The following is a 25792-nucleotide window of genomic DNA, read 5'->3' as shown; positions in this document are numbered from 1 at the left end:
AAGGAAGACGATTCAGTAAACAAGGCCCCAATCTTTATACATCCAAGTTTGACTATCTTAGCTGAAACACCTCTAGTTTTCTAGGTGTATTAAAATCTTTGGTGCTTCTAGCTGGAAGTTTCTTTCCAACAGTGCCAACTCCTTCTTGTTTGAGTAAATAACATACATACATTTCCCGTAACTTAGCAATGACAAGTTGTAACAGGGTGAATGGAAAATTTTTAAGACCTCGTGCATTCACCAAGGAAAAAATATCATTAGACAACTAAAATTTAAGGCAAGACAGAATTTAAGCCCAAGCACCAACTGCAGCCATGATAAACAACTTAAACAAAATTTTGAAGCTAGAACCAAGGAAAGGATTGAAAGTTTCTTCTCACGGTAAACTATAGTCAAACATGAAAAAAGCAGATATAAAATGATTCTCTAAAGTCTAAACCCATTTCTGCGCAAATTTTTTTTCTAGAGTTTAAAAACAACAATGGTGGAAAAATTAATACTTACAACAATATGTGGCCGCTTTGCGAGGGCTATTGCTTGTTGAACATGGTCTACGCCTCCAACAACCTACAGAAAATTTAGCAGTCACTCCATGGTAACATCTAACCCAGGTAAAAATTATCAACAGCAAAAGCAACTGAATGTGAAATTCCAACCTCTATACAGTCATTCCATAGTGATTTTCCTTTCTAAACTTATATGACCAAGAACTTACCTCCCTCAAAGTTACCAATTGCCTGCATCACTTGTACCTATATTGCTTAGACTCAAGTAGGAGTGTGAAGTGTGGATATGCATCTAGGTGTCAAACTTGTCTATTACTTGAGCTTTAAGGCATGCAGTCACTGCTAAATAGAGCCCAAAATGGGACGTGGACGTAGCAAGTCCAGCAGCACATTACAATTAGTAAGAGCAAGATATACAAATTTAGAATGAAGGTTTACTTCTTAGAAAGTAAAGGTTTGTCTGCTAAAAAGAATTAACATGTATATTAGCAATATAAAGCTGTTTTGAGAGTATGAAATTGGGGCCCAGATTGGTATTGCGTGGCATTGGACAAAACTCAATATTCCCACAATCCATGTTTCCAAAAACAATATAAGTATGTAGGAAGATGCATAACCACTCACAGAAACACAATCACTCATAGGCATAATGGGGGTAAACACAGATAATGAGACTTGAACCCAGCACTGCTTCCTCAGGAAGGCTATATGGAAAACTCTAGCACCAACCAAAGTTGCTTTTTTTGTTTGAGAGGCAACTTTGCAGAAGATTCTCACTGTTAATAACCTCCAGATAAAAAAGGGTATGCTTTGGTTAACAGATGCTTCTAATGCAAAAATTATGCTATATCTGTGGACCACATTTTGCTTCACTGCCCCTGGACAAGAAATCTGTGGAACCTGGCCACTGCTCTGACTAGCCAGCACAGAGCTACAGCTGATAAAGTAGAAAAGGAGAACTGAGCCCAGAAGGGTAATTCTATGAACAGTGAGAGGAAAAATACTTGTTTACCTCAATGAAAACTTTTTTGAGTTCTGTGCAGAGAAATTAACACAAGAGCTTTGGTTTAGCAGACTCTATACGCCAGAAAGACTTTTTTTTGGATTCCCTTGTGTCATATCTGATTTAACATTTTTTTATCTTACAAACTCTTTTCTTGTACTGGGACTTGCCCTTTTAATCAATTTTCATTTTACTGATCAAAAAAATTATTTTCACTGCACAACAGTTAATAAAACACATTTACTGATTAAATATAAATATAGATTGCAATGAAGTGTTAGAGGTAGACCTAAAATAACTTGGAATAAGGTAGTGAGAAAGAATCTAATAGCTCTTAAGCTAACTGAGGAAAATACCCTGGATCGTGTGAATTGGCCGAAAAATGTGAATGAGAAAAAGAATAAATTTTATCAAAAGAGAATAGAAAATACAATAAGAAGCATAAAAATCATCCTTGGAAAAAAAAAAAGAGCAGAAAAAACATCAAAAGGATACCACTTTAAAGCAACCAGCTGGGAAAGCTAAATACTGAATCCTATCCTGCATCAAAGCGCCAGATAGCCTCTGCCCAGAGAAAAATACATGCATTCCTCTCCAACAAAATGCCCCACAAGACAACGAAAAACCCACGCCTTCACAAAGTGGAAAACCATCTCTACTCTTTCCAAAATCTTTAAACAAAATAGATAACAACTCCTCTATCAACTTCAGGCAAACCCAACTCTCTCTAAAAACTCCAAGTAATTTGTTCCTGACCCTCTATGATAAAGAATGATGAGCAAGCAAGTAAGAGCAGATTCTTAAATTTCAAAAAACATAACAAAACTACATCCAGATAAAGCCTCAAAAGGCAGTATCCCCCTAAATAGTCAAGAACCCACGACCAATAGTCACTCCTCCTAGAAGGACAACTATCTTCCAACAAACACTACAGAGAAGAAGGCTTCAACACCTCCCTATGATTAAAGGACTACGAAAATGGAAGTCTTCAAAAATCCCATCCCCGAATGAAGCATAAAAGGAAGAAATCATCCAAAAAGGAAAGCCTATAAAAAATGAGGAAAATATCATCCACATCTCTTCAATATATACAATATTCCAAGAAGTCTAGAAAATTGCTAGCACTCTATAAATTTCAAGCAAATTTGTGCAAAGACAAAACTAACTCCTCTTTTCCATCTCAGTACAATCAAGCAAATTTTTGGAAGTCATAGAAAAATTTTAGAAATGCCCTTCATCCATCTCAACATTTCATTTCATTTAAATTTAATTCCCTAATTTCTAAACATATGTTTTCTTAATTGCCTATATCCATACAAAATGACCAGAATTATAATCATCCAATAGAGCTCCCCCTTCAACTGATAAGCAATCTACAAACACATAATCTCCCAGAAATGCTTTTCCATTTCAACCAACCTAGTTTAATCCTATGTGCTATCATCTTCCATTCCTCCATCTTTATGGATTCTAATTATTGAAATAGATCATTGTAGGTACTTTTTGACCATCACTATTTATAAGTATTCCATCATTTCCTATCCCATAATTAAAATATGTCTAAGTCCTACTTATCATGAAGCATTTGGATGCAATATTCTATCACTTTCTTCTTTTGATTCTTGGTCAAACTTTTAGGGAATGTGGCTTCCTCATGGTTCTATTTGCTTCTTTTTTTACATAACCCTCCCAATAGTGAAACTGACACCACTTTTGCATCCTTTAGCCGATTTTGTGCCTATAAAATAATGCCTCTAGGTGCTAGCCTTTGACCAATATTTAATAAGGAGTAAAGCTCAGACTTTAATTTCAAACTAATTAGCAAAAACTCACCACTGCACACTTTAAACCAATTCCACATCCCAAAGCTTCAAATTGTTCAGCAATCTGAATTGCAAGTTCCCTGGAGTTTGAGCAAGGGTGTAGGAGAGAGAATACAGCAAAATAATAAAAATAAAAATAAAAATTATAAAAGGAAAAACTTGAATAAACTTTTGCCTATGCCAAAAGAAGCTCAATTGACTAGCTTTTTTTACAAAAAAGTAAGCCAACAAATCAGAGAACATACCGTGTTGGAGAGAGCACACATGCAAAGAATGCATGTGGACGTGTAGCTTCTAACAAAGCTTGAAGTATAGGAAGAGCAAAAGCGCCAGTTTTTCCAGATCCCGTCTGTGCCAGCCCAATCAAGTCCTTCCCTAAATACAAAAATCAATAAAGTAGATCAGCATGTCAAATCATGGTTTTCAAGCCATGAACTAAAAATTCAACTTAGAAAGGCATTATAAATCCAAACTCAAATAAGCTTTTAATTTTTACAAAACTTGAACAGTCTATATTCATAAATTTTCTTATTAGACCAAACTTATGACTAAAATTTAAATTAATCAAGAAGTTTAAGTTGAATTAATAATAAAGTAAACAAACATTTATTTCTCAACTCCGAAATCCCCTGAATTTGGAAAAATACTCCAAATTACAACCTTTTTTTTTAATCCAAATTTTGTGTCAACTCAAATTCATTGATCAATACAAAAAATAAGTATCCAGAAAAACTGCCTGTAAAGCACGAAATCAACTGAAAAGATGCTTCAAGCATAAGAGAAATAAATCAATGTACCCTCAAGTGCATGAGGAATTGCTTCAGCCTGAATCTTGGATGGGTTTCTCCAACCCAAATTATGGCAAGCCTCCACCAACTGCTCACAGATTCCCAACGCTTTAAATGACTTCGATTCTTCAACTTCATCCGCCATTATAAGCAATTCCTCTACAAAAGAATATAAACGCACCATGAGATTCAAACTTATAACCGGAAAAAGATAATTATCCAAAAAAATATTCGTTCAAAGCGCAAAATCAATGCACAAAAAAAGGAATGTGGCCTTTAATTGAATGAAGTCCCCAAGCCCAATGGGCATGAGAGAGAGAGAGAGAGAGAGAGACCAGACGGTGGCCGCCGGCACAAAAGAGAGAGGAGAGGAGGCGGTGGCCGCCGGCAGAAAAGAGCGAGGAGAGGAGTTGGTCGCAGCGGAAAGAGCGAAACCTGAAAGCATCGAGCTCTTAAGCCCTTAAACGATCGAGTCCAATGGGCTTTAGGACTTCAGCCGCATTTGAATTCTCCTTTTTTTTTAAAAACAAATTTGCTAAAATAAAAAATATATATGAGCAATTAATTTGTTTTCTATTTTATTAAAACAGGAAATTTAGTCAAAATTATTTTTTCGTTTTAATTTTATTATTTTTTGAATTCTAATTTTTAGAAAAATGAAAATATAGTTAACTTTCCAATTTAATATAAAATAAATAATAATAAAATTAACATTATTTATTTTTATTGTTTATTTCTAATTATATAATTATAAAAATATCATTGTGTTTGTTAATTTTTTAAATTTATATATATAATTTTAAAAATATTTTTTTTATTTTCTAAATTTCTAACCTTTTTATTTTTCGCACTGTGAAATTTGATTTTTAAACTCTATTTTTTTAGATTATGTACTTGAATTTCTTTTAAATTTATACAAATTGTATATTCAAATCCAAAAATTCATAATTTCATATACTAGCTTATATATTTTAAAAAATTAAAAAAAATAAGTTTTCTTGCTTAATTAGTTTGAAATGTAAAAATAAAAATAAAAAAATTATTATATATAACTAAACAAACTCTTTATTTCTTTTTTTTCAGTGTGAATCTTAAAAAAATAAGTCATGATATTTATAATTTTTTAAAATAAAAAAATAAAAAAAAAATATTTGGCACAATTTAAATATTTTCAAAACATTGTATTGAAATAACTTTTCACTTCGTATGAAAAGGTTATTTTTTGTGTATATTTTCAAAGCATTGTATTGAAATAAAAAAATGACAGAACACTCCATCTATCATGTGGCAATTTTCACACTAATTTTATTATTTTATACTATATTTTATAATAACTATTTGGAATGCTTAGTTAAAATAAAATTTTAATGTGCTTTTGTGAACTAATGAATTAGTAAACTAAAGATTTAAATGATTAGAGTTGTAGATGAATGAAGTAGTAAATTAATGATTGGAATTGTAGTCAAGAGGAACATATTATGAGGAAAGGCAAAATGAACCATGTTTAGGTTGTTTCTCATTGGTGAGAAGAAAAAATTTGACAAGAATTATAGGAGTAATTATTGAGCTCCAAAGAAAAAGAAAGATTATGAGAAACCTCCTCAAGGCATATGGCTTTGAGAGGAAATGCAATTTTTGTCGAGCATAATAACGTCAACTATTTGAAATTCAAGAATTTGTATGAAAGAAGGCACCCTCTAGATTTAACTATAATGAGTAAACATTTTTAATGTACCTTCAAACTATTGGTCGTTGGATACTCACACTATAATTAATCTTATGAAATTCTTATGGGAATTTAAAAGCCAATAGATTCAAAATAAGGTGTTGAAAATAAGCATGGGAAATGAAGTTAATGTCAAAATAAAAGTAGATGGGAATTTTTAGGATTTAGTTAGTTTTTGGTCATGTATTAGAATTAAAGAGCGCTACTGTAACGTCCCAACCTAGGTCTATCAGGGAGTACTGCGTCTCTCCTCCTCTACCTGGACTAGACAATAGGGAAACGAACCTTATCGGACTAATGACTAGCCCCATAGACCAACATGTGTTTTTTTCAGTGTTTTTTGTCCTCACTCACACACTTCATGAGAAAACTTCCCAAAATGTCACCCATCCTAAGATTACTCCAAGTCAAGCACGCTTAATCATAGAGTTCTTAGGGGAAGGTTTCTGAAAAGAAATATGCATCTTGTTGATATGGATAGTAACATCTAATCATTTTAAGTCTTTCTTTTACAGAGTATCACAACTACTTATATACCCTCCAAAAAGAGGAATTTGATTTCCATTTCACTTTTAGACTAGTATAATCACTCTTTTCATTTTAGTGATAAAAAAGTTGTTTTGAGCTTCAACTTTTTTGTGATTGGTTCTGGATCTCTTTATGTTGGTTTATAGAAAGTTAATTTGGATCTTGTGTTTTTTAAATTTTTTCTTTCTCCGTGATGAATGTTATTGTTGGTTGTAAGAATGGTAAATTAAATGATAAATTTTCTATATTATGGCACAAATGGCTAGGCACGTTTCAAGAGAGATAATGGGAGTATTGATTAAGGAGGGGTGTTCTAGATTATTTAGACTTTTTTATTTTATTTTTGGAATTTGTGTTGACTATATAAAAGGAAAACTTACATGTAGGGCTAGAAACAAAAGAGCTAGCAGAAGTCAACATATTCTAACATTAATTCATATATATATTAATGGTACACTCACTCATGTTGGATGGTAATAGATAATTTTTCACCTTTATTGATGACTTTTTCAGTTATGACTTTGTTGAACTAGTTTATGAAAAATCTGACTCACCTTTATCACCTATGGCATTCAAAGCCATAGTTGAGGTTAATATAAGGAAGAGCATCAAGATTGTGAGATCAACCAAAGGATGATAGTATTATGGAAAGTATGATAAGACTAGTAGAAACCTGAACATTTTGCTAAGTTCCTCTAGAAAAAGTGGTATAGAAGTCCAATATACCGTGATTGGAACTACCTAGAGCATTGGAATAACACTTTTATAGATAAGGCAAGATGCATAATTATTCACTTAAAATTGCCAAAAATTCTATTGGGTAGTACATTGAAGATTGATCTATAAACTTAGAATCAAGTGTCTAGCACAACTACGATTTGATCAAGTAAGAAACCTAGTTTTGAGGCTTTTTTTTTTTTTTTTAGGGCGGAAAAACTAAAGTGAGACCGTACAAGCCACGAGTAAAGAAGCTTGATCTTAAAGCGTTAGTAGTTATTACACTAGTTCCCAATTTTGTTGTTTTTCCCACTCTATTAGAGTGATTGAGTCAGATCTAGCTATTTTCATTGAAACGATATCTTAGTGTAAATTCATAGTCATGTAGTATTGACTTATTGAGAGGAACATGTTGTTGCTACAATACTTTCAATTCTACATTTAGAAATGGTGACATCATTAGTAGAGCAAATTGTTGTTGCATAGTAGATCAAGATCGTGTATTTGTAATTTTTGTACTCAATTTTGATGATATATTGTTTGCCAACAATAATGGTAGTCTTTTGGATGAAACAAAACAAATATTGTCATGACAATTTGATATGAAGGATTTTTATGATGCCCCTTCTATTTGAGGTATAAAAAAATTCATGTTATGTTTTTATGGTAAGAATTATGTCTTGGAATAGTTTTAAACAAAATCATACAACTATCATAACTATGGAGGTAGACTTTATGGCTTGCTAGGAGGCTACATGTCATATATTTTGGTACAATTTTATCACACGACTTTGTGTTGTTGATTCCATTGCAAGAGTGTCATTGTTATATTGTGACAATACTATTGCTGTTAACCTCTCTCAGAATAACAAGAGTTCTTTCATGCTCAAAACATAGACATAAAGTTTTTGTTTGTTAAAGAGAAGATTCATGATTAATATAGCACATTCCAACCAAGCAAATAATCACTATTCGACTAACATGTAACTAGTATATGTTTAATTCAATCCCATTAATGTTTTTTGGTTGGTGGGAGTACATCATTTGGCATATGCAAACTTTGTTTTTTGGTAATTATGTCATTCTCAAGAATTATGTGGATTTATCAATTTTATTGTTATTTATTGTGCTATGCATGCACTTATGTAAATATGATTATGATCACATTATAAATTGTTAAGGCATTTTGATCTGACTTCATTTTGAAAGTATTAAGACATTTTGTTTCTTCTTTTTTTTCTTCTGATGACGTGGGAACTCCAGCCACCGACGAGCCCTTCAGACCCCCCCGGTGCAGCACCAAATCCACAAATCAATGTCCTCGCCCCTAGATCTCACTGATCAGGGTAAAGTCCGGATGCGGACACGGCTTCCATGCACCAGGTGGACGTTTGGTCAATCCTAAACCCAAGACACACATTGTGTATCTACTAAAAATTGAACCCCCAATGCTCATTCTTATATGTTGATGCCTTTCCACTGTACCATGCCCATGGGGGCTAAGACATTTTGTTTCTTAGTTTCATTATGATGTGTTTTAGAGACATTTTAATATTATAGTCTTGATTAATTTCTGTGAAGTGTATGCATCTTGATGGATGCTCAAATCATTAGAAATATTTTTGTCCAATCGCATTTTGTTTTTTATCTAGACATTTCATTTTATTTGGGATGAGCTTCTTTGAAGTTTAAGCGTCTTGAGTAGATGCTTGGACCAATCCATAAAATAAGCATGTTGACCACATCTAGCAACCACACTCCCATATTGTGTAAGACCTTAACGAGATTGTGTATGTTTTGACTGTATAATATAAATACCACCTTCGGGTATAATCACTTACATTGTAGTACATACATAATTTCATTTTGGAATTGTATCTATAGTCAGTCACTAGGTTAATGCTATGTTTGGTACGTAGCAATGAAATGAAGAAGTAATGAAATGGAATAGAGAATAGAATGGGATGAGCATTCTCACATTCCATTATTTGGATGCAAACATACAATTCCAATTAATATGGAATGGACATTCCATTCTCACTTCCATTCTCTTGTTTGACAGTAAATAAATACAACAACAAAATGGAATGCCACTATTTTGCAAAAAAAATACATTAAAATATATGAATCTAACAAATTTTAAGGAATAAAAATTTATTTGGGTTGAGGATTTTATTTGAAGAAATGAAAATAAAATAAAATAAAAAATTATGTTTTATTTTCTGTCACTTTCCTTAATTGATGGCCAAACATGAAAGATATATATATATATATATATATATGTTCATAATGTTAAATTAAAGATTGCATTGATGATACACATCCAAAATTTGAATGAGGATTGAGACATAGTGAATCTCAACAAGTTCATTCAACAAGAAAAAATACAACTCACAAAATATCAATCTCAAATAAAGCTAATAATTATAAAGTAAAACTAACTGAAAATGATTTTCACTCTTCTTCTTTTTTTTCATTATCTGCAACAGCAAAGAAACCGTTAGCATTCAATCGGATTCAATTTTTATCATTGTCTTGTGCCTTTTAATCATACATAGTCTCTATATCTTCATCAGCTAATCATTGATCTTCAATCATAACTCCCAAATCAATGCATCTTCAATCACAACACTAATCCAGTCACTAAACCTATATAACTTTTTTCCCTCTTATTCTTCGAACTTACCTTACCAAAAGTAGTTGAAGCCCATGGATGGGTGCCAGAAAACTACCTATGGAAAGCATCTCCAATATATTCATAATTCATCCTCCAAATCATAATTTCCTTTGACATTTTATTCTATTTTCAATTCCTCCAAAACATCGTTGCACGATCCTTCACAAATATATAGAAATTGAATGATAGTATGCATAATGTCTATCCTAGAAACACATTATATTACTGTGACTCCTTTTATATAAAGGAAAAGGGTACGGCGAAGGGTTAATTTCATTAGTAAACAAAAGTAAAACACCACCCACATAAAAAAGAACATCAAATGTTACATAACTAGCTTCAAATAAGCATCCCAAATTGTTCTCTGCAACACATTGCTCGACACGATCTCACCCAAAGTCTCTTGTGCTTTCCCCATGCAAGATATCATATACAATGTTGAATTGTTGCCTCCTTGTTATTATTCTAGATTTAATGTGTAGTCTTCAAGCTTGATTCAACAAAACGACCGCAAAATAAAAACTATTTTTCACAATTAAACTATGTTAATTGGCATAAAATACAGTACAACACCCACCCACAAGCATAGAGTTGGTCATTTTTGCTACATACCAATATCCATGTAGCATTGATCATACTGGCAAAAAAAATGTTCAAATATCTGCCATCCTCATCAGTCAAAACCAAAAACTTCCATCTCGATGTTTAATATGTGCACAGCATCATTACTTCATCTATCCCATTCCAAGTCTAAGTGTTGTGGATCCACCTTCGATGGCTTCCCCACGCTGCTGCTTGGCGGCTTAGTGCCGTAATAGTCCCAACCCATGAGTCGAGGCAAGGCATACTGCAAACGATGGAAATCTTTTTTTATTTTATTACGTGCATATAGAAGTTGTGATACTAGAAATAGAATGAGTTGTGTCAATTCACACAGCAGTCGAGACCGCATAGGCAAAATGTAGACGATAGAAACCTGAAATCTATACTGTTAGATTTCAAACTTCAGAATATATCCATACTTCATGAAATCTTTACTCGCCAGGTATTGCACTCCTAAAACAATATCTGAATCACGACAAACCATATCCTACTAAAGATCTTCAGTATGCACTAGTCATCCCTGAAGAGGATGCATAAAACAATCCTATCTGAGAGCAATATGTCCAACTTCACACCAAGAAGATTGGATTTTCCTCCCTCACCCATCTCCCATCCTCAAAAAATAAAATAAAATTAATTCCGTCTCTTCTTCATTTTGCACTGTACATGTCCCATTTTTCAATTTTGAAAGAAATGAAAGGCAGAACTTTGTCAAATACTGCCTTGATATAAGAGAAGAGGCATTTATTTTCAAGGCGAGGGTCTCTTGGAAGGCCATATCACAACTTAAGGCTAGCAACATCTAATATTTCACTATAAATGATGATATAAAAAGGATCATTGAAAAAAATGAGGAAGACATAAGTGTACATAATTTCATACACTGAAAGCTGCGCGCATCACTGCAAATTCGGCAGTTGTCACAGGAACTGTAAGTCGATCATTTGTTTTCTGGATATTGTTGGCAACGGCTGAAAAAATGTTGCATAAAGGTGGTCAAAAAATTGGTTAAAATAAGCAAGTAGTAGCTAAAGCATACATTCATCGAATCAATATGTACCATAACTCTTTACACAATGAAAGAAAACCACAAATTATTTTATGCAAAAAAGAAATTTAGAAGCTTGTACATGATCATGAATGAAACCAAGAATGCCAACAAATTCCACACGAAATGGCTTATATCAACTTTTCAACTGACCATCTACAAGGAAAACAGGAGGCAACAACAAAGAACAAACAAGCCTCGTGGGCCAGCTGCATGAATCTGTGTCAACCATTCCACATGATCTAGTACAACATCCTCCAAACAATGTTGTGCAATCAAATCCTTACTATGTCTGCTTCTCCCCATCCTACTACTGCTAACTCACCCATTCTTCCTTATTTGTGCATTGTTCGGTCTACAACGCAAGTGTCCAAACCATCTTATCGATACTTACACTTCACCCTTAACTTCTATAGCTGGTTCGCCTAGCTTATCACGGATGTGCTCATTTCTTAAATAATCTAGTACCGTACCTCTCATCCACCTTAGCATTCTCTAACTACATTTACATCTTGATTATCTTGATTCTTAGTTGTCTTCCACTATGACCTACATAACATAATTTATTAGTCATGAACTTTGCTTCAAATTTACCAGCATTTTACAATCACACAAGCTTGGAGGGCTTCTCTATTTTCTCCACTTCTAGCTCCATGCACTCTCCATCAGTTTGCATAATAGATCCATGACACCTAAATCCACTAGCGCTAAGAAATTCTTGACCATCAAGTTCATATTTTCTCCAATATTCCTTGCAAAATAAATAAAATTGCAATTAATGTATTCTGTCTTACAACTAACTTATCTTAAAATCTCGAGATTTTATGGCGTACATCACAAAACCTCCTTTTGGATATTCCTAGTAAGTTCATCCATGACTAATGCAAAAATATTATGACTCAAAGCAGATCCTCAATGTCCACATATTGTGATTGGATTCCCTAAACTCTCTAACTCTAATCCTAAGACTGATCATAACCCACTGCATATACCCTAAATGACATCAATATATCAACTACATGCTTCATTTTATTTTATTTTAATTTCTAGAACCCACCATAGATCTTTCCTTCTCTAGGATAACAAAAACCAAGCGCAAATCCCTCTTCTTTTCCCTTTCTTAATAATCTTCTTAAAGGTATATAGCTTCAACAGTTGATCTCATGGGCCAAAAACCAAACTGATCTTGAAAATCCCTCATTTCTAACCTTAGCCTTTGTTCGACCCTCTTCCAAAATTCTCATTATAAATTATAATTCAATTCAACAGCAGTTATCGTAAATTTGAGCATCTCCTTTATTGTTGTATACATGTATTAAAGTGTTTTTCCTTCATTCATCAAGCATCTTCCTAGTCCTAATAATTTTAAACAAGTTAATCATATTATTTTGTTATCTCCCAAGCATTTCTGAACTTCTATTGGGATGTCATCTGATCCAATAGATAAATCTCAAAATTTTTAGCATTTTCCTCGTTCGTTATTTGAAGTTTGAGCCTTCTACCTGGTTTTATTACATCATTTAATAAAATAACTTTGCATCTTTCTTTTATATTTTCTTCTAACTTGTTCAGAAATACCATAATGAAAGGAGCATAGGAGTATGTCGCTAGGTATTTGACCAAATAGGATCATCCAATTCCTATAGAACCTATCACTAAAATACCCCTAGAGGGGGATAGGGCTAAGCGAAGCGAAAAGGGTTTTACATGATGTGGGAAATGAAAACTATTAGCCCCACACGAAGTTTGTGAATAAGTGATTGTCTGATAATGAGCGAGGAATATCCGTCTTTCTACTAAACAAGATGTGTTGAACTCATAATTCATTAGATACTTTTTATGAATGTAGTATCGTAAGTAAATTGCTCCCGGTTGTTCAATCATTTGATAACCAAAGTCATTCCTTGATAAACGATCATTATGGATCAGACTCAATAGAATTTGACCAATCCTTTTTTTCTGTCGTCAAGGTGGAGAACTGAACCAAGAATTTTCTTTCTTCATCGTCAATTGAAACTATTATCGCAGCAATGATTTATTAATTCCATTCAATTTTTGGTTAATTTTGGTTTCATTTGTCAGTTTTTCAATTTATTTTCTATATTTATATCTGGATTTAATTTGAGCCAGCAGTTACCTCTTCCTAGAACTATATATAGGTGTCTTTATTTTCTCCCCCAATATCTTTTAGCTTTGCACTTAATTCAAAATTAGGCTGAGTTCACAGACATTAGTTATGTGGCAGCTTGTCAGTTGGCTTGTCTGTCAAATCCAAATGATCAAATGTCACACCCCCTACATCGAAGTGGCGGCAAATTTGATTCTAGGATAAACTGTCCTTCAACTTGCTACCTTTCTGTTTTAATCTTTTTTTTTATTTTCTTTGAACTTTTGTCTTCTACAATATTGCTGTTTTTTATCTCTATGATTCTTTGCGCTCAATAATATACATACAGTCGTACACACACACACACACACACACACAAAACCTAGTCACCTCTGAACCTGGAAATGTACTCCCTGCAAAACCAGTTATGTTTACCTGCGTGATGTGAAGAGCCTGCTTCTCCTTCTCCATGCGCATTGCACCACCACACCATGAGCACTAAGTATTCTGTCTCACCAAGACTACCTCACTTCCTTTTAAAAATAAAAAATAAAAAATAAAAGGCAGGCTGGTGCACTGCCTCACTTCATGAACAAGTAAATTGCTCAGTTTGTGTGCCATCAACTCATGGGTTCATTGAAATAGCTAGCATGCAAAACATTTGCACAAACCCTCTCCACCGTTTTCCCTTTAGCCCTCCCAGAACAAAAACTGAAAATCTCTTGATGTTCCAACCCAACCTTAACTCCAAGGATTTTCCCATCTTCGTAAGCCTGATCACCATCAATACAGCTCCCACCAATTTTTTAGTGCAACTGAAAAACCTCCTTACCTACCAAAGACCAACAAAATCTCAAATGAAAACAACTTTGCTGCCCATGAAGATATACTGATTGTGACTTAGGTTGCACTCTAACCTAAACAAAATGCCCCTTTCCTGACTTTTTCCTATCTTAAATAAAAGGCACTATCCTCTGGATATCCTGCTCCATCATAGTCACAATAAGGCTGAGGAAGATAACACTAAAGCACATCAGAAAGGGAGAGGAGAGAAGAGTTGCATCATGAGAAAAATTTAACTCCCTTTCTAATTCTCCGAGAATAATACTATTGTATATGAAAGATAAAAATTGCTGATATTTTTGAATGATTTTTATAACCTTTAAATTTTTAGAATTTATTTATTTTATTTTAAATTCACATGGCAAGTTTATTTTAATTTTTCATTAAAAAATCTGTTCATATAATAATTTAATCCACGGAAGTGAATTCCAAATATTAAAATACTATGTCAACAAGTTGTGTCAACAACTGAAAACCAGACAATTGTCACCACGACAGCCAAAAACCAACAACATAAACTAAAAACTAGCAACACACACATACATGTTGCCACTAGTTTCTTTATCATGTGTTGGAAAGTTTCCAAATTTATCCAGTCAACTCTCACTCTGATTATAGGAGAAATTTCTGTAATTATGTAAATATTCTTAGGAGATATTCTAGGATAGATTCTTAGGAGATTTGCTAGAAATTTTTGTTATTCTTTCCTTTATTAATCTTTCCTTTTAGATTATCCTGGTAGTCTATAAGACATTCAGATTGTACATTTGTACCTTATTTTAAAATAATAAGAAATAATATTTCAATTCTTCTCCACTTCTAGATGGTATTAGAGCCTAGTTTTCTTTTGCTTTCGGCAGTTATAGCCTCTAAAACCTAGGCCTTATTGCCTTAACCCTGTTCAGCTTCCATTATGTCTGAAATTTCTGAAACTTCCACCATGGCCAGACCCAAGGTCTTAAATTTCGATTTCGACTCAAATTTCGAAGCTCTAAAAGTACAAAAATTTTGACAGGAATTTCGATTTCAATGTCGATTTCGATTTGGATTTGAAAAAAATAACGGAAATTAGTAGTAAATCATGGAATTCTTTGTGAAACTTTAGAAATGGTTAACAAACATAATAATACAAGTTTTAGGACTAATATATTTCAAATTAAATACACCTACGTTTCGTATTAGGGGGAAAAGTTGTAAAATAGTATGTGTATCAAACACATTTGTAAGATAATGTACAACATATTTAATTAATACAAATGAAATTCATAAATCATTTAAATATTATTTATTATAAAAATAATGATAATTTAGACATAAATAGCTAAATAAAATGTTACTGTAAGTTTATTTTTTTATATAATTTCAAAAACACTTGTAATGATCTTTTGTTTCGATAAAATAAAATAAATTAAATTAAAAGAGAAATTTCACTTCACTCCTAAATCTCTCATTTGAATTCCGATGAAAGTTCATTTTATAGTTAAAATTTTGACAAATTTCCCTAAAATTTCGAGATTTCAATAAATTTCAGTTCATTCGTTGAGATTTCGATGGAAATTATACAAGTCAAAAATCGCCCACCATTTTGATTTCTAGGGTGACGGAAATTGGAAATTTCGACAATTCCGTGAAAATTTAAGACCATGGCCAGACCTGAACCTGTGGTCAATACCAAAACTGAAACCAAAGTAGCCCATACCGAACCCCATTCAGTCCAAATCACAAATATCCGTCTCAATGAAGCCAACTTCTTGAGATGGTCTCAGTCAGTTCAAATGCACATCCGTGGGAGAGGTAAGATTGGGTACCTTACTGGTGAAACCAAAGTCCCTGATAGAGCAAACCCATCATATGCTATATGGGATGCTCAAAATTCCATGATTATGGCTTGGCTTGTGAATGCAATGAATGAAGATATTAGTGCTAATTACATGTGCTATCCTACTACAAAAGAACTTTGGGTTAATGTTAGTCAGATGTATTCTGACCTTGGAAAATTCTCGGATTTATGAATTGCAACAAAAAATTGGCAAGACCCAACAAGGGGAAGACAGTGTGACTAAATATTTTAATGTCCTTAAGGGACCATGGCAGGACTTGGATCTATTCAATGATTATGAATGGAAGACCCCTGATGATTGCAACTACAACAAGAAGAGGGTGGAAAATGCAAGAATTTTTAAATTCTTGGTTGGACTCAATGATGAGTTTGATGAGGTTGGGCGGAGGATTATTGGTAGACAACCTCTACCTCCAATTGGAGAGGTATTTCTGAAGTGAGACGTGAAGATTGTCATTGGAATGTTATGCTAAAGAAAAAAGGGGCTCATGGAACAGTGAAGAACTCAGCTTTGGTTGTTGCTAATCCTACTGTTTTGGCTACTGCTAATGCCTCTATACAGCGGTCATATCCCAATCAAAAATCTCGAGTATGGTGTGACTATTGTAATAAGCCACGTCATACCGAAAAAATCTGCTAGAAACTACATGGAAAACCAGCAAAATGGAAGAGCAGCAAACCTGGACCTGGAAACAACCAAGTGATTCCTAGAGCAAATGAAGCCCAAACCAATCTTCTAAGTTCAGAGCAGATGGATCAACTTCTTCAACTGCTGAAATCCAATCCGATATCCGGTACTTCTATTGGTTCCTTGACCCAAACAGATAATATGTCGAGTGCCTATTCCAATTCTTTAGCCTTTGCACCACGGATTATTGATTCAAGTGCATCCGACCATATGACCAGTATATCTCAATTGTTTCAATCGTATTATTCTTGTCCAGGTAATAAAAAGGTGAGGATTGCAGATGGGAGTCTTTCATCCATTGCAGGTGCAGGTTCAATTAGAATCTCCGAGAAAATAGAATTAAATATGTCCTTCATGTTCCTAAACTTACTTGCAATCTTCTATCTATTAGTAGATTATCCCGTGATTCTAATTGTTGGTATCATATTCTTTGATTCTCACAGTGAATTTCAGGACCAGAACTCGGGGCCTTTATTATTTTGATGATACCCTATTTAGCAATAAACAAGCTCAGGGCTTGAGTGGTAGTCTACTTCAATCCCTATACGTGATCAAATAATGCTTTGGCAACTTAGATTAGGGCGTCCTAGCTTTTCTTATTTAAAATATTTGTTGCCTAGTCTGTTGAAAAATTTGGATTGTACTTCTCTTCATTGTGATGTTTGTCATTTATCAAAAAGTCATCAAGTTCCTTATAATTCAAAAGGCTACCGTGCATCAAAACTTTTTTATTTGATTCATAGTGATGTTTGGGGTCCCTCTAAGGTTACTACCTTACCCAGGAAAAAATGGTTTGTGACTTTTATAGATGATCATACTCAGATTTGTTGGGTGTATTTGATGAATGGAAAATCTGAAGTTGAAATATTATTCAAGAATTTTTATAGTATGATCGAAAATCAATTTCTCACAAAAATGAGCATACTTCGTATGGATAATGGTATAGAATATTTCAACCAAGTTTTGGGAAATTTTTTGAAATAAAGAGGGATTCAACATCAATCCACGTGTCGTGACACCCCACAACAAAATGGCATCGCTGAAAGAAAAAATCGTCATTTACTTGAGATTGCACAGACTATAATGTTTTCTATGCATATTCCAAAATATTTGTGGGGTGGGGGGGGGGGGTGTTATTCTAACTTCTTGTTACCTTATTAATAGAATGCCTACATGTGTGCTGCAGTATATCACTCCCTTAGCATGCCTAAAAAATTCCTTTCCTGATAATAGGATAATTTCTTATTTGCCTCTAAAGGTATTTAGATGCACTATTTTTGTTCATATACTAGCTCATCTTATATCTAAACTTGATCCTAGGGCTGAAAAATGTGTGTTTCTTGGATATGCTCCCACTAAGAGAGGGTACAAATGTTTGAATCCAAAAACAAAAAAAATTCACATCAGTATGGATGTCATTTTGAAAATCAATCTTACCTTAACCAAACTTATCTTCACCTCGAGGGGGGGGAGTAGTGAAGATTAGTTTTGGCAAACTTCTATACCAATCCCTAATGTTTTCTTTGACATTGACATCCCTCCACAAAACATTCAAGGAACTGAAATTTTAAACAGTGAAAAAAATGGAAATCCCAATCTGCTTGTACAAAGCATAAGGGAATCACAAACAGGGGGAGAATTGCTACATAATAATCCCTCTTCTGAGCTTCGTGTTTATACTAGAGGCAAGAATCATTCTAATACCAAGGATCATCCCACAATTTCATAGCAGAATCAATCATCGCCTCCAAAAACTAGTCATTTGGAAATCCCAGGTAATCCTTCTACTACAATTACAGTTGATCAATCTACTGACCTTGATGTACTTATAGCCATTAGGAAAGGAGTTAGAACCTGTACCACACACCCCATTGCCAAATATTTATCATACCATATACTCTCTCATAATCATAAGGCCTTTACATCCAATATTTCTCACTTATTTGTTCCAAGGATCATTCAAGAAGCCATGGATCATCCATATTGGAAGTTAGCAGTTCTTGAAGAGATGAATGCACTACGGAAAGAAAATTGTAGGTTGCAAGTGGGTGTTTACAGTTAAATGCAAGGTTGATGGCAATATAGAGAGACACAAGGTGAGACTCATCGCAAAAGGGTTTACAAAAACATACGGAATTGACTATCAAAAAATTTTGCTCTAGTGGCCAAGATAAACTCAATCCGAGTGTTACTCTCCTTAGCTGCACATTCTAACTAGCCCTTACACCAGTTGGATGTAAAGAATGCTTTTTTAAATGGAGATCTAGAGGATGAAGTGTTTATGGATTTACCACCAGATTTTGAAGGTAATATTGGCTGAGAAAAGGTGTGTAAATTGAAAAAATCATTGTATGGGCTCAAGCAATCTCCGAGAGCTTGGTTTGAACGCTTTGGAAAGGCTGTAAAGGGTCATGGTTACAGCCAAGGTCAAGCTCATCACACCATGTTCTATAAGCACTCAAGTGAAGGGAAGGTTGCTATTCTAGTTGTCTATGTTGACAACATTATCTTGACAGGTAATGACAGCAAGGAAATTGAGAAATTAAAACAAATGCTTGTCTATGAATTTGAGACTAAAGACTTCAGTGACTTGAAGTATTTTCTAGTATGGAATTTACAAGGTCGAGAAAAGGTATTTTTGTTTCACAAAGAAAATATGTGCTTGACTTGCTTGGAGAAACAAGTTTACTAGGGTGTAAAGCAGCTGAGACACCTATAAAGCCTAATCTTAAACTACAACCTGCCAAGCATGAAGAAATAACCAATGGAGATCAGTACCAAAGATTGGTTGGAAGGCTACTTTATCTATCACATGCACGTCCTGAGATAGCCTTTGCTATCAGTATGGTAAGCCAATTCAGGCACTCACCAGTGCCTGACCACTTTGATGCAGTTATAGAATCCTGAGATATTTAAAGGGAACTCCAAGAAAAGGTCTATTGGTTGAAGACCATAGACATCTACAAGTTGAGGTACACACTGATGCTGATTAGCGTGGGAGTATAACCGGTGCCTCTGTTGGTGGAAATTTGGTTACATGGCGAAGCAAAAAATAAAATGTGGTAGCTAGGAGTAGTGCAGAGGCAGAATTTAGAGCAGTTGCTCATGGAATTTGTGAAGTGTTGTGGATTAAAAAATTATTGGAAGAATTGAAAGTCACTAATCCACTACCCATGAGACTGTATTGCGATAACAAATCTGCCACAGCCATTGCTCACAATCCAGTGCTTCACGATAGAACAAAATATGTTGAGGTCGACAAGCATTTTATAAAGGAGAAGCTGCACAGTGGTCTGATTTGTTTACCCTATATCTCTACTATTGAACAAGTAGCAGATATACTTACAAAAGGACTACCAAAGAAGCAATTTGAAAATTTGATCAGCAAGCTGACTATGGAATGCATCTTCAAACCAGCTTGAGGGGGAGTGTTGGAAAGTTTCCAAATTTATCCAGTCAACTCTCCTTGATTATAGGAGAAATTTCTGTAATTATGTAAATATTCTAAGGAGATATTCAAGGATATATTCTTAGGAGATATTCTAGGAGATTTGTTAGCAATTGTCTTTCTTTCCTTTTGTTATTCTTTCCTTTATTATTCTTTCCTTTTAGATTATCCTTATAGTCTATAAGACATTCAGATTGTACCTTATTTTAAAAGTGACAAGAAATACTATTTTCAATTCTTCTCCACTTCTAGATCATGCTACAACAGAAAGAGAAAAAAGAAAAATAGAAACAATACCAAACAACCTTCAAGGGCACCACATGACTGCCAGCCCCTTTACAAAGGCTTCAGATGAACTGTGCAAAGTTATAGATCAAAAATTCCAGCCCAAGCATAGAGATCTTGTATAAAATTTCTACAGCTCAAAAAAATAAGTGTATGCAAAATAATAGCCTTTAATTCTGGATGTAAAGCTCCTCCACCTTAAGTACTCTCCTGTTTCTTTCCCTCCAAATGCAACAAATATAGTGTAGAGATAATCCCACACCTTTTTCATACTTCACTCATAATCATTGAGCCTCCAGAAACTAAAATAGAGGACTCAAGCACTGAATGGAATAACCCAAGCTACAACAAATCACTAACAGGTAGGCAAAATCTTATTATATCATAATATGTAAGAAAAGTAGCTTAGTTACCTGCCTTACAGATCCTACTCCATAACCATCCCACTAAGTTAATGCCTAAAATATTTGTACTTTCCTGGTTGTTACAACTTTTAGCAGCAATAATTGCAGATAACATTGAATTTCAGAATACAGCATAGTGAGACTTCCATAACAATACAAAATGAAAAAAAATGCAGCATCAATTGTGTCTTGACGAATTAAACAAGTAACAAAAATAATTTAACAGTTGTGCAGTTCTAATTACAGCAAAACAATTTATATAATTTCTGCAGTTCCAGAGAAATAACTCTATCACAGCAGTGCTTGTTTACAATTAAAAGCTCAGAAACATTAAACAAAACCTTATTGATGAAACCGGTTGATGGAAATGTGTGCATACACGCACTAGGAAGATGGTACTAATATTAACACGAATATAAATGAATGGAGTACTTACTCAAAGACATGAAATATCCAGTACCATCTGGATATGGCTTAACTGATAAGCTCTTCCTCACTTGGCCAGCATTACTGCAGCAATGATTGCAATGTCATATACAACATTCATTATTTGAACCAGAAAGCCCACACAATAAGGGGGAGGGGGGAGATGCTTTAGGCCTAAAAAATGTAATTCTTTTGCAAGTTAAACAAACTTGCCACCACATGTTGAGTCTAGAGACAACATATGCTTCAACAAAATAATAGAATTAACCTTGTTTTCATTGCCGGGTCATGGAAGAATTCACAAGAATCATGGGGACCTAAACTTAGCAGAGACCCAACCTCTGTTGGTGACAAAGCAAACATCTGAAACAGTACACTAAATTGGTCAGTCAAGCTACACACACACACAGCTAAAATGAGTTAGCATTCTTGCATTTGCATCTCAAAAGCAACTAAACGACATGATAACCTTAATACCTTCTTTCATGCGCATAGAATAAAGTACAAAAAACATAACTTATGATTTTACTATTGAGGGCAAGAATCAAATGAGCAACATTACCTGCCTCCGTTCCCAATCGTATTTGCGCTCCCCAACAGCAGGCCAGAACTTCAACATCATAACACCACGACGATCAACTTTCAGACCACTGCCAGACTATCCAGAACAAATACGAATCAAGGTGAGTATTTCTGAACTGCATAGGAAGAGTATATTTCATAAAGTATAACATCAACAGGAATACGCATACATCCAATTTAGCGAATGTGGGCAGAACAGGGATAGCAGAAAGAGCAGCTTTGCCCTTATAAATAGAATAAGGTGCAAATATTCGATCTGAGTAATTTACTGCAAGATCAATAACAAAAAGACAAAGTAATAGGTTGAAGGTTAATACTAACAAAAATAAATTATTAAACAAATAAATTAGAGTACAGCGAAAACATCACTTAGTGATACCATTAAGAGGAAAATTCTCTCCGGCAGTGGAAATTCCAGTCTGGGATGCAAAACCATGTACCCGTAAAGCATCATGAATTTCGTAAGTTCTCCCAAATACTAGTTGTTTAGACATCTGGGTCCTATTTCAAAAAATAAAGTAATGATAGACTTAAGAAACTAAAACAAGAAACATTTAAAAGTAAAAGTGGGTGAATGCAGCAGAGGTACGACCTGATAACAGTTCAGGTGACTGAAAGAGAGAGAAGTGCATGCGCAATATGTTATAATATCAACCAATCTATATTTTAAACACACGAATATAGCATTCCTTAATCTGAAAAAAAAGAAAAAAAAAGGGAGGGGGGCGGGGTGCAAAATCAAAGTGAAGCAGCTAAACTGTACCTTCCTACTTTTTCACAGGATAAGCAGTAAACACTGAAGAGCGCCTAAATGCGTCATGTGTTTTACCATATTACAATACGTATTTGCCTATTCCCTCTTCCATTGTCAAACATCATCTAGAAACTACCACACCCGGTCAGTTTTCCAGTGGGAAAAAAAATTCCCTCGAGCCATTTGCGACAATGCCAAAACAATGAAAGGAATAATGAAAACCAGGAAAAATGCATCCATTGATGCCCGAAACTGCGTTACCCCAGAAGTAATTTCTGTGCGTACAAATTAAATGATAAGCCAAAAAGATTGTGGTGTGTCTCAATCGCTTTGGAGTGCAACAAATGACAGAAACTCAGTGCGAAACAAAGGGTATAACAAGGGTTTTAGCTTGAAGTCATACCTTGACTGCAAGAAGCGTGATACCTTCATCATCTTTCCTCGCCCAGACCGCGAGAGAGAGAATTTGGGGCTCTGGTTTTGTGGGGAGTCGAGAGGTTTTGGGAGTCGTTTTCGGGGTTATTGTCGGGAACACCCGAGGGGGAGCGCAGGGACAGGGATAGGTGTTGCACGTATTTTTGGTGCACCCTGATGGAGCTTGCGTTGCTTGGCCCTTTTGGCCTTTTCTATCCGGACTCACGAAGTTTTTGTGCCTCCGTGAGTTAAGCTATCGGTGCTCGCCTTGGCGCAATTTGCCATGTCTAGGTAATATTTTTATGGTAAAATTTATAACGCTTTTCTTTTTTAGGTACGTCCTTGGTATTCATGACCATTTTACGTCCATGACTAATCTCACGTCCTATGTGGCTGGCTCCACAGTCCCTAGAGAGCGTAAATTTTCAGGAGCCCAGGAGTTAAATCGAACCCAGGAGGGGGAAACTCGCTAACCTCGTGAGAGGCACTCTCAGAATTCACTTAACCAACTAAACAACGCCCTAGGGGCAAAATTTATAATGCTTTTCTTGTATGAATTTGGGTTGAATTTTAATAAAATACAATATAAAATTATATTAATCTTTATTTAAAATTATCTAAATTTAAATTTAAAATTTAAGATTACGTCCCTAAATGCAGCATTTGAGTTTTTTCAATAACAATTTTATCATTTTTTGTAAAATTGTGACAAAATAAATTAAAAAATAAAACTCCAATTTCATAAATTAAATTAAGAAAATTAATCAGTAAATTATAATATTTTGAAATTTGTTATATTATAAAACACGACATTCACTCTTTGTCAAAAAGTAAATCGATTATAGGCCTGCAAACTAAGTAATCTAATTAATTGATAATTATCAAAATACGTGTTATCTATTTCACTTATATGTGATTTATGTTTCTAAAAACTCGAAGTGCATAGTTAAATTCTAAAATCAAGTAATATCTGGTTAAATTTTTTTTTAGGGATTTGTAGTTAGTAATGAACTGTTATATATATATGACACTAAAATCATTGTTACTTTTTTCAAATGTACTAAAAATTTAGAATGTAACGGAAAAACTTAGTTTGAAAAATCAATTGGGATCGATCAATTAATCAAACTTGAAGCCAAGTTTATTTTTCTGAGTTGTGTTGAATATCATATTCAATAACATGAAATACATAGACATAAAATATTACTAGATTAATCTTTTTTTGATCAAATTTATAATGAAATACCACTCCTAAAAATATTTTAATGGGACAAATTTCATAATGTCAATAATACCTTTTTTAATTTTTTGAAATCATTTTTTTTTTTTTTTTGAAATCATTTTTAATACTATTGGTGAATGCATGAGCCTTGTGGGCAAAAGATATTTTTTATATGCAACAATATTATTACAAAAATTACTTGAGCAATCTATCTAATGGATACTAAAGTGTTCAATAATTTATAGTAACAACATAATAATCTTTAATAATTGAACAATATTTATAAATTAAACGTTGACTAGACTGAAACGACCTGCTATTTATTCAATATTTTGTTTTTCTAAACATAATAAATGTCGTCTGTCTGAAATACTGAAAATAACATCTTAGGCTCAAGAGCACTGAGGAAACTCTGTCTATCATACATATCTATGCAGCGGTACATACAAACTGGGAACTGCTATATACAATACAAAGTACTAAAAAACTATACTGCTCTGCAATACATTTACAATACAAAATACCCAGTGACGTCACTACAATATGAAGACTATCCCAAAAATATTGTTATCTCAAAAATACTTATCCTTCCCACAAGGAAAGCTCAAGTCAATCTTTACTCGCGAGTCTAATCCGCTCGCCTAACTGAATTTCCTGAAAAATGGTAAGTCACTGGGATGAGACAAACGCTCACTAAATGGAAATATGATATTACTAGTGTGTGGCGGCTGAGTTAAATAATTAAAATACTGAAATAATACTGTAATTTGAGAAAATTGATAAACTGTACATAATATATTTATCTATCATGTAATCTTTAAAATATGACTGTGTATCTGAGTTTGCTATTTGAAGGTACTGCTAGTATAATAATATAAATTGCTGCTATGTGATATATCTGTACATAAGAACTTCTGCTATACCCTGGGATCTGTATATCATGATATATCCCCTCATGATAGGGTTGTGCGGCCCGTAAGCTGGACTTACTCTGGTCGGCCCTCCAAGTAAGTCAATCTCTATCATCTACCACTATGTAATGATCTATGTAGATCCTGGCCCACTGCAATCACTCCGGGCTATCTCAAACCTCTATCATTGTCTAACCGGCTACCTCAACCCAGCATGCTGGGGAGACTGCAAATCTCTCCTAACACGGTTAAACGGAATCCACATACTATATGAGTCATGTGGTTGCACGTGTCTGAAATTAGCAACGGTACTGTGCTCTGCTGTAATTATATCTGTCTGTAATTTCCACAGGGATCTGATATCGTGTAATACTATATATATAAATAAATATATACTCATCTTGCAGCTTTTAACATGATTTCAAAAACAACCATAACACTATATTTCT

General features: G+C 34.1%; 2 protein-coding genes across 3 annotated transcripts in view; both read right to left on the bottom strand.

Moving 5' to 3' along the window:
• LOC131161348 (DEAD-box ATP-dependent RNA helicase 10) overlaps positions 1-4592 on the bottom strand; it is a 40964-nt gene extending 36372 nt beyond the window's left edge. Inside the window, exons 1-5 of the mRNA XM_058117053.1 lie at positions 4456-4592; positions 4130-4279; positions 3578-3707; positions 3343-3412; positions 505-567 (exon numbers count right to left, since the gene is read on the bottom strand). Of these exons, the coding sequence (XP_057973036.1) occupies positions 505-567; positions 3343-3412; positions 3578-3707; positions 4130-4265 (399 nt within the window). The 5' untranslated portion in view covers positions 4266-4279; positions 4456-4592. The remainder of the gene's footprint in view (positions 1-504; positions 568-3342; positions 3413-3577; positions 3708-4129; positions 4280-4455) is intronic.
• Positions 4593-10076: 5484 nt separating this feature from the next.
• On the bottom strand, positions 10077-23483 carry LOC131161347 (single-stranded DNA-binding protein WHY2, mitochondrial). Of its 2 annotated transcripts, XR_009138403.1 has the most exons (9): positions 23200-23390; positions 22422-22543; positions 22213-22310; positions 22023-22118; positions 21729-21823; positions 21471-21544; positions 11254-11342; positions 10381-10615; positions 10077-10290 (listed from the first exon to the last, which is right to left on the bottom strand). XR_009138403.1 is itself a non-coding variant. In XM_058117052.1 (8 exons), exons 1-8 carry the CDS (start codon positions 23229-23231, stop codon positions 10499-10501), a joined length of 723 nt encoding a protein of 240 aa, XP_057973035.1. In that variant the 5' UTR covers positions 23232-23483; the 3' UTR covers positions 10077-10498. The 2 variants fall into 2 exon arrangements, 1 of the variants encoding a protein (XP_057973035.1); XM_058117052.1 differs by having other exon boundaries at positions 10077-10615; positions 23200-23483.
• Between the last annotated feature and the right edge of the window lie 2309 nt (positions 23484-25792).

This window comes from Malania oleifera, chromosome 8 (genome assembly GCF_029873635.1).
Source record: "Malania oleifera isolate guangnan ecotype guangnan chromosome 8, ASM2987363v1, whole genome shotgun sequence".
Lineage (NCBI taxonomy): Eukaryota > Viridiplantae > Streptophyta > Magnoliopsida > Santalales > Ximeniaceae > Malania > Malania oleifera.
Note: the sequence above shows the minus strand (reverse complement) of the source record. Positions and strands in the feature narration are given on the sequence as shown.